The 9,702-nt window shown below is 33.5% G+C and overlaps 2 protein-coding genes across 2 annotated transcripts; both read right to left on the bottom strand.

Annotated features, from left to right (window-relative positions):
* Window positions 1-264: 264 nt before the first annotated feature.
* Window positions 265-1,104, bottom strand: LOC129619133 (uncharacterized). Its single transcript, XM_055534225.1, has 2 exons — window positions 746-1,104; window positions 265-692 (listed from the first exon to the last, which is right to left on the bottom strand). The coding sequence occupies exons 1-2, from the start codon at window positions 1,020-1,022 to the stop codon at window positions 430-432; spliced, it is 540 nt and encodes a 179-aa protein (XP_055390200.1). The 5' UTR covers window positions 1,023-1,104; the 3' UTR covers window positions 265-429.
* A 1,782-nt stretch (window positions 1,105-2,886) lies between these two features.
* Window positions 2,887-4,903, bottom strand: LOC129619095 (protein PFC0760c-like). The gene is made up of 2 exons (XM_055534181.1): window positions 3,575-4,903; window positions 2,887-3,205 (listed from the first exon to the last, which is right to left on the bottom strand). The coding sequence occupies exons 1-2, from the start codon at window positions 4,836-4,838 to the stop codon at window positions 2,910-2,912; spliced, it is 1,560 nt and encodes a 519-aa protein (XP_055390156.1). The 5' UTR covers window positions 4,839-4,903; the 3' UTR covers window positions 2,887-2,909.
* Between the last annotated feature and the right edge of the window lie 4,799 nt (window positions 4,904-9,702).

Below are 9,702 nucleotides of genomic sequence, written 5' to 3' on the forward strand. Positions count from 1 at the left end.
TTTTGAATTGTATTTTTAAATTATGCCAGTTTCTAATTCTTAGAGCATTAAATTTTATGCAGACTATATGAGAGTAGAAGTTCTTTAAACAAAAATATTTTGATTGGCTGATCTTACTTTGATCTTTTTCAGATCAAAGTAAGATCAGCCAACATGAACACAACCTTAGTTTCATAAATAACTAATGTAACTCGAATTTAGTAACAAGATATATTCAAATCTCAAGATAATCTCAAAATCAAATTTTCATATTTATATTTTATTACAAGTTTATCATAATGCACCTTAATAAATTATTTGTAAAATTTTGGGAAAAAGTACAATACATATGTGTAGTTTTATATTGCTTCACTTAAACCAATTCGTTTCGATTTTATGTAGCGTTAAAACAAATATTTTATTTTATACTATATACATATATGTATACGTTTATAAATTATAAAGACCATAGAATGACACTTTATAATTTAAATACGTAGTTGCATTAGCAACAAGACCAACACATATGTTTCTATGACCTATGCCACCTGATATAATGAAAGCATGTCCAATATCTGATAGTTGATCAACAACACCTACAACACTTGTTAATATAGAGCCAAAACCGAATTTTGGATAACAAAACTTTAAGATAATATTTCTTAAACCGTTATAATGAAAATTGTTGGATGATTCAGCAAGCAACTTGTCATCTAAAATGATAAAAAAATTACGATTTTTTTTTTAACGATAACAAAAAACTTACGATGAAAAAAACGATGTCCTAAAGTGTAGCGAATTTTGTGTTGAATATTTTTTTTACTAGAGATTTTTTCTTGATCTTCATCATCATTATTCTCAAATGAATTATTTTCATATTTTGATATAATTGGTTCATAAACTTCTATTTCATTGTCGCTTAATTCAATTAACTTACCATTTTCTGAATCAAATGTTAGACTAATAACATTTCCTTTAACAATTAAATTAAAAATCATACAAATTAAAATAATTTTATTATTTAGTTCAAGTAAGGACAGCATTTTTTTAATTTTTAATTTTAATAATTTTTCTTATGTATAAATTTCACAACTAAGTACTCCACAGTTTTAAAACTTACATGAGTGTTGTCATCACTAATGTGTAAAAAAAAAATTAAATTTATTAAAATTATGAAGAGAAAATGCATTGAGTGATGATTCTTTTATCTTATCATCATTAATATTCAATTGATTATCAATCAATTATCTGCAATTTCAATATAAATGCATTTTAATGTTATCAATGCCGGATCAAGTGTCTAATATAAAATAATTAATTTATGACAAATTGTATACCCCGAACTATAGATAAGAAATGGTTTAAGTAATTCAATTTAAAATTTTTCTTGTAATAATTGTGAATACAGTTAACATGTGCCAATGTTATTATCTTTCCATTTTCTGAATACACCAAAAACTAAAACAATCATATTTTTTTAAAAATAATCCGATTACGGCATTGTATTCAGGAATTTCATGTCTAAGCTGAATTTTGAAAGGATTCTTCCAATATTGAACTAAATAAATCCAATAATTTCATGAAGAGGATAAATGAATTGAATTTAATAATTTTTAGCACTTTTCCAAAAAAATTTAGAAAAAAAGTGCTTATTAGTTTCACTCTGTCCGTCCGTTCGTCCGTGTGTCTGTTTACAAAGCTTGTACACCCTTGAAGACAGAAAACTGAAATTTTATACGTACCTAGATCTTTACTAGACACTTATTTCTGTAGAAAAAAATTTTTACCTATCTCCCCCCCTCTAGAAGTTATACCCCCCCAAAACCCTAAAAATGCTACTTTTTAACTATTTATTGCAGTGAAACCATAAGCATTTTTCAAATTTTGAAAACGAGAAAGGCAGTGGATTGCTTCTCCTACCGTGGCATACTATAGTCAAACTTTAAAAAAACAAAATGGTCGTGTAAATTTACCGTTACCTAAAATCCGTTTTTTCCCAATTTTTGATGTCATTTTTCTTCTAGACCCCAGGTTGTAGGAGCCTTAAATTTAAGCAGCTATTAGACACTAATAAATACTTAATTTTGTTAGAAGAAAATTTTTTCCGTATCCACTCCCTCTCAAGTTATCGCCTCTTAAAATTTGTAAAATTTGAATATTTGGCACCATATATTAACAAAACCGCAAGCTTTTTCAAATTTCTATAAACGCAAAAAGCTAACGGTAAATTCTATGACATTAAAAAATATAATTATTTTCTTAACTCACGCAATTAACCCTTAAAATCGAGCATTATGTTAAGCCCACTTTATATTAATTTTTGCTTTATTTCAAAGACTGCATAAATCTTTCATCCTAAATATATGCAATCCTTGAAATAGTTTCGTATATGCATGAAAATAATTTTAAGTGTTGTAGGTATACATCGATTGTTTTGCAAAGCAGTATTTTCACTTGTTGAAGGGAAAAGTGGTACAATAAAAACCATTGGTTTAACCCAACTTTATTGGATTTAAATTCAAAGCTAAATGCAATGTTAATTAAAAGAGTAATAATATTAACAAATTTTCATCAAATTTAATTAGTTTTGATCTAAAAGTTTGCTCTTCACAAAATTTTCTATTGATCCATAAAAACTTCGAAACAAAAAAGCGCCATATTTCACCTATTGATTTTTTTGTTTTGGAGAAATTAAAATTCTTTTTAAAGAAAGACAATGATTTTTCTGTCTCTACATTGAGGTACGGTGAACTTTTCCTTTTATTACAGAAACCGGCTGAAAATTTTTTTCAAAAATTATTCTACTAGCTTTTCTAACAAAACGAGTTATCACCATTTTACAAAATTTGTTATCTCTTACATGCTGTTGTAATTGTAAATAAATTTTTTTTTTAACAAAATTTTTGATTTTAAATTTTGTATTAAATATTTTATAAAAATAAATGACAAAATAATCTACTATAAAAATCTGCAGTTACTCTATATTGTCTTGTACTGTTCATTTCAACTCCTAAACAAATTTGTTGTTTGGAACGTAAAAAATTTAATTCGCCAGAAATGATGGCAACATCGTTCATATTTGATCCTTGTTCAACCACTATTTTAATAGAATAAAGTGGGCATGTTACTTTTGCAATATTTTCTAATTTTGGATAGCATATTTGCATTTTTGTATCCATTTTTTGACTTGTATTAAAAGCTATTTGAATCTTTGACACCAGCATAGCTGAAATAAAAACAGAAATAAAAGTAAAATAAATATAGAAATTGAATTTAAATTTTATTAATAAAGAAATTGTCATTTTTAAATTTTAGAGAAAGATATGCTAAATCGACTAGTGTTGCCGTTGTCAAAAAAACCATAGATGACACTTTTTTGCATTATGCAACATTGATAGAAAAATAAAACACAGTTCAAAACAAATATTAGTGGTTTCAACAGTGAATCGAAAAAATTTCATTCCAAATTTAACTTAAAGTCAATTATAAAATTTAAAGTTACAAAATATATTTTGTTACCTAAATTGTAATTAAGGTGGGTCTAGGTCTTACTTTAAATTTATGTTGATTATCAACATTAATTTAAAATACTTACATTCCTCTGACACAATAGATCCAAAATTATATTCCGTGACTTGATTTACATACTTTAAATATGGATTGAAAGTTTTGTCTGTGGGAATCATTGTAATTTTCGATATTCCTGCTCTTTTCGATGATGACTCATAATATTCATGGATTTCAAAAGGATTCTGATCATTTTCAGTATTATAATCATTATTATCATAATAATTATCATCAATATTATTATCGTCAATATCATTATTATCGTCATAATCTTCATTTTCACTTGAGGATATTGTGTCAACGGAATTACAATCATTATCAGTATTCTCTATTGAATTGGAAATCTCAGTATTATCATCGTCAATATCATTATTATGAATAATAATACTATTATCATCATAATCATCTCCATTTTCACTTGAAGAAACTGTGTCAGCGAAATTATCAGTATTCTCTATTGAATTAAAAATATCATCTATATTAGCATTATTTAAAGTGTTTTCTGTAAGGGAATCATTATCAGTTGTGTCCCAATTGTTGGAAAATATGCGGCCTGTTTTATCATCATCGTCATTTTCAGTGTTGTCTTTTTTGTTAGAAATATCATCATCGTCACTTGTACCCCAGTTGATAGAAAATATTCGGCCAGTATTACCACCAGCGTCATTATCAGTATTGTCTTTTTTGTTAGTAATATCATCATCATCAACGGTTATACCCCAATTGTCGGAAAATATGCGTCCTGTTTTATCATCATCGTCATTTGCAGTATTGTCTTCTTTGTTAGAAATATCATCGTCACTTGTACCCCAGTTGATGGAAAATATTCGGCCAGTATTACCACCAGCGTCATTATTAGTATTGTCTTTTTTGTTAGTAATATCATCATCATCATCGGTTGTACCCCAATTGTCGGAAAATATGCGGCCTGTTTTATCATCATCATCATTTTCCGTATTGTCTTCTTTATTAGAAATATCATCATTATCATCAGTACCTCCATTATAGGAAAATATGTCAACAACATCGCCATCATCATCATTAGATCTATCATAGTTATCATTTCTGTTATCATAATCGTTTTCCTCATAACTACCATAAAAATCACTGTCATCATTAACATCGTTAGAAGGAAACGGATTATCGTAATCATAATTATAATCTGTATCATAATTGAATTTACTAAATGATAGTAAATTTCTACTAATAAAATCATTGTGATTTGACTTTATGAGGTCACACTTCACTACACACATAATATTAATTAGCAAAATAACATTAAAAGATTTCATATTCCCAATGGTTTTAAATTTAAAATTCTTTAAAACTCTTTAAAATTCACAATTTAAATTCACAAAAAAACATGAAAAGTGTCTTTTACATTCAAAATTTAATGTTCGACTAAACTGAAAGAGATTTTTTTTAACTTTAATCTCCTTTTTTTTTTATTAAGAGTTGTTAAAAGCCTATAAAGTTTTAATCAAATCAAAACGTATTATGTAATTGTAACATACACAAATTTTAACATACTGAAATATCCCCATTGTAGATAGAGTGTCATTGACTAGTGAAGAAACGTCAAGTTTACGTATTATGAATATCTTCCAAATACATGTCTATCAATTCTTTTTTAAATGAATTCGCGTTTGCAGTTCTGACTGCGAAAGATCTTATCAGTTAACACTGCACTGCAATAGAACTACTAAAGCAGCGCCTCTAATTAAAACTCTGATGTAATCTCATAATATCTCTCTATTGTCTCAATAATGAGTTCACTGCTAATTCAGATTGTGAATATAAAAGCAGGAAAATATTTTACGCTGCCGATTTGACAGAAAACCAGTTCTACTAACAAAAACTCATTGCTTTTTTCAGTAAATTACAAAAACGTGCTGCTATTGCAGATCTTTTTGTTACAACTGCAAACGCGAATTCAGCCATAGATTTTATGTACAAAATTATATTTTTTACGAAAAATCAGGGATTATAAGAATCCAGTTTTAATTGGAAGGTTTCTTCCGATTCCGAAAAAGTATCACAATTAAAATTTAAACATTCCGGAATTCTTCTCGAAATTATTTACTCCCTACTTTGAAATGATCATTGGCCTTAAATATCCCACAGTTCACAGATGTGAATATTATCTTATATAACGTGTTTAACATAAACACATGTAAATAAGAAACTGTTTTAAAAATTAAAAATAAACTCTTTTTTCCGTAATTTAAAAATTGAGTTATGAATCAATCTTATTCATTGATTTGAAATCCTTATCAATGTCAAACATTTACAACCAGATTATGTTGACCAGATAAGAAATTCACCTTTCCATATGTGTAAGAAAATATAAAAGTTGAAATTTTATCATCACACTATATTTTTTATCATCACACACATATAAAGAAGACACACTTGCTGAAGAAGCCGATAAATTCAATTATTTTTTACAATACTCACAATTTGACTTTTTCATATTTTCCTGTGTTATGAGGGAACTTTTCTTCCAAATTAATTTGTATTTGAACATTAAATATGAAATTATAAAATTTTCGAGGAAATAAAACTCAAATAGTTTCGTTTTGTGTTAAAGCAAATTTGTCTCTAACCTTAACCCTATTAAAAATATTGAAGGAATACGAACTCCTACGAACTCCCTCTTGACGTAACTTCCCTCGTGATGTAACTTATGTGTAGATGTGACAACAACTTGTTACAAGTGATGTAAGCAATCAGTTTTCCTTTAACTTTCCTTTATACTAAAAAGCAATGCTTTTAGAATCCTAAACAAAATTTGAGTCTCATGAATTCATAAATTTCAGTTTTGCAAATTTGGTCTACACCATTTTTTTTCTAAAAGCAGCTGTGATTATTAAAAAATTAGGAGCATACGCATGATTTTGATTTTCTTCTGATTAATTTTTCAGGTTTAGTTCCGGCCATCTCACTTTAGAATTGATGCCTGAGTTACGCTGCCTTAAAATTACAATTTTTTCTATTACTAGAATTAAGAGTATTTTATTGTTTTGTCTCTTTCAGGCTCATTTTTTTACGACAAAAAACTATAAAAGTAAATTAAATTGTCAGCAAAAGAAAAATTATTAAATCATTTAATAAAAATATCGCCTTTAATAAAATGCAAATAAAAGAAAAAAATTACTGAATTTTTTTAATTTCTATACTTAATTAAAGTAGTCACATATGAAATATCAGACAAAACGTGATTTTAAGTCGAAGTACTAAATAAATTTATTTACTCCCCCACACAAATTTTTCAGTTTTTAAAAAACAAAAAAAAATTTCATATTTATGTATACGTTAATGATCGTCATCTGCATGATGTCCTTTAATTTTTTGCTTATTCAGTATTCGCAAACCTTTTTTATGACTAGTTGGACACGGCTCTATCTATTTTTTACTGAAATTAACATTTTCAGATTATGAAAGTTATAGCTTTTATATTTAATTTTAAAATTATCGCCATCAAACCTATGTGGGAACATACCACAGTTTTGATATTCATGTTCTTACATACGATTCTCACCAAATTCCCCCATTACTCGAGAAGCGAATCACTATGTTATAGTAAAATCAATTGTAAAAATTTTTAAAACTTTTTTATAGACCCAAATTATTTGCACAAATTGGTTTGTGTTAACAATAACAATTCATGGTCTCCGGTGTTAACATATCATGGTCTCCGGGGGCCTGGCAGAAGAAATATATCGGGTGCCCCAATCCACAGATTGGAGTCAATTCGAAACGCTCCTCATGGATGGGATTAGATCCGTTCCTGCTTCTGTCAGAACGGTGATGGATATCGAACTGGCCAGCGAGGCCCTGACGGCGGCTATTACTAATGCCTATCACGGGAGCTGCCGTGCTAAGCCGAGGCGGAGCAATAGGAAGTGCCCGTGGTGGAATGAGGAGCTTTCAAGGCTTAGACTAAAGACCAGGAAGCTATTCAATAGGGCCAAAGCGTCAGGTTCGTGGGAAGAGTATAAGGACTCACTCACAAAATACAATAAAGAAATTAGGAAAGCGAAGAGAATCTCGTGGAGGGCGTTCTGCAAGGGCATTGATGAACTCCCCAGCAGTGCGCGTCTTCACAGGGTGCTTTCCAAAAAGTATGCTAGTAGGTTGGGCCTAATGGAACGTCCTGATGGCTCCATGACTGAGAACGGAAGGCAGACGTTGGAGCTTATGGCGTCAACGCACTTTCCTGACTCGGAGATTCTTCGGAATCACTCAAATGCAGTCATCGAACCGGGGGCACCCTGGCCCAGGAGGGATGACTGGCAACGATCCCGTCTAGTCTTCACGATGGGCAGGATTAGATGGGCTGTTTTCTCTTTCAGGCCCTTCAAATCTCCAGGTGATGACGGGATATATCCTGCATTTTTGCAGAGGGGTTTCCAACATATCGCTAGAGCACTGTTGGGAATTTTTCGCGCCAGCTATGCGTGGGGTTACATCCCTCAGCAATGGAGGGTGGCTAAAGTGACGTATATTCCGAAGGTGGGTAAGCGACCAAGCAACCACCCAAGGTCTTTCCGTCCAATCAGCCTTACTTCTTTTCTATTGAAAGCAATGGAAAAAGTGATTGATAGATTTATACGGGACGGTGCACTGGGAAGCAATCCCTTGCATGAATCTCAATACGCCTATCAGTCGGGAAGGTCTACTGTACTCGCTCTGCAGAGTCTGGTGGGGGTCCTTGAAAACTCACTGGAAGTGCGGGAGGTAGCAGTTGGCTGCTTCCTTGATATAGAGGGAGCTTTTGACAACACCCCATATCATGTCATCTGTGAGTCGTTGCACAAACGAGGGATTGATGCGACGACTAGCAGATGGGTCAATCGGATGCTACAGGATAGGATTATTAAGTCCACCATAGCTGACGATATACTCTTCATCTCCGCTGCAAAAGGATGTCCGCAGGGCGGGGTTCTTTCGCCCCTCCTGTGGTCCATTGTAGTGGATGATCTAATAGCTGCTCTCAGGGGCTCCGGGGCGCGTGTCTGGGGATACGCTGACGATGTGGCCTTCGTCGTGCGGGGAAAATTTGAGAGCACTATTTCTGATCTTCTACAGCAAAATTTACGTGTTGTGGAAAGGTGGTGCAAAGGCGTTGAGTTAAATATAAATCCAAGCAAGAGCACTTTGGTCGCCTTCACCAGACGCAGAAGCAGGGACAGATTAACGAGCCCAATTCTGTTTGGTGAACGTATTAGTTACTCGAGGGAGGTGAAGTATCTGGGGGTAACCCTGGATGATCGTCTCTCTTGGAATACCCATATCGATAGAGTTATCGGGAGAGCTACGGCGGCCTTGTGGACGTGTAGGAGCTTCATCGGGGGGACCTGGGGAATTAGTCCCAGAATAGCACTGTGGCTATATACGGCCCTTGCTAGGCCCATCGTCACCTATGCGTCGATTGTATGGTGCCGTAAAGCTCAGCAGGCGGGTGTGCGGGCCAAGCTAGAAAAGCTACAGAGGCTGGCCTGCCTGGGAGTGACCGGGGCGATGCGGACGGCTCCCACCGCTGCATTGGAGGTGATGATCGGATTGCCGCCACTGCACCTCCATATATTGAAGGAAGCTCGGCTGGTGACTTACCGACTTCTCTCTGGCGAGGACGGGGCAGGGCTAAAGTTGGCCCACAGAACTCACAGAGACTTCATTGAGGGCGATCCGATTCTAAGGATAACCATGTCAGATACCTGTCTGCCGCGGTACAACTTCGACCACAAGTACAGGGTTCTGTTTCCTGATCGATGGACGTGGGATCGGGGTGGTCCGGTACTTAGGTCGGGTTCGAGCGTGTGGTATGCGGACGGATCCAAAACGGAGTCGGGTGTGGGCTCGGGCGTATACGGTGTCCGCCCGGACACGCGTGTATATGCAACCCTTGACCCGTATTGCACAGTGTTCCAGGCCGAAATACATGCAATAGAGATCTGTCTGAGAATCAATTTGGAAAGGGGGTATAGAAACCGCACCATCTATGTGTTCTCAGACAGCAGGGCTGCACTGCTGGCGCTCCGTTCAGCTCAGGTTACATCCAAGCTGGTCTGGAGCTGCCTTGCTGCACTTATGGAATTGGCATCGGAAAACAGAGTGATGCTCATTTGGGTGCCGGGCCATAGTGGCCATGCG

Source organism: Condylostylus longicornis, unplaced genomic scaffold, assembly GCF_029603195.1.
Source record: "Condylostylus longicornis isolate FDR11 unplaced genomic scaffold, ASM2960319v2 ptg000010l, whole genome shotgun sequence".
NCBI classification, from domain to species: domain Eukaryota; kingdom Metazoa; phylum Arthropoda; class Insecta; order Diptera; family Dolichopodidae; genus Condylostylus; species Condylostylus longicornis.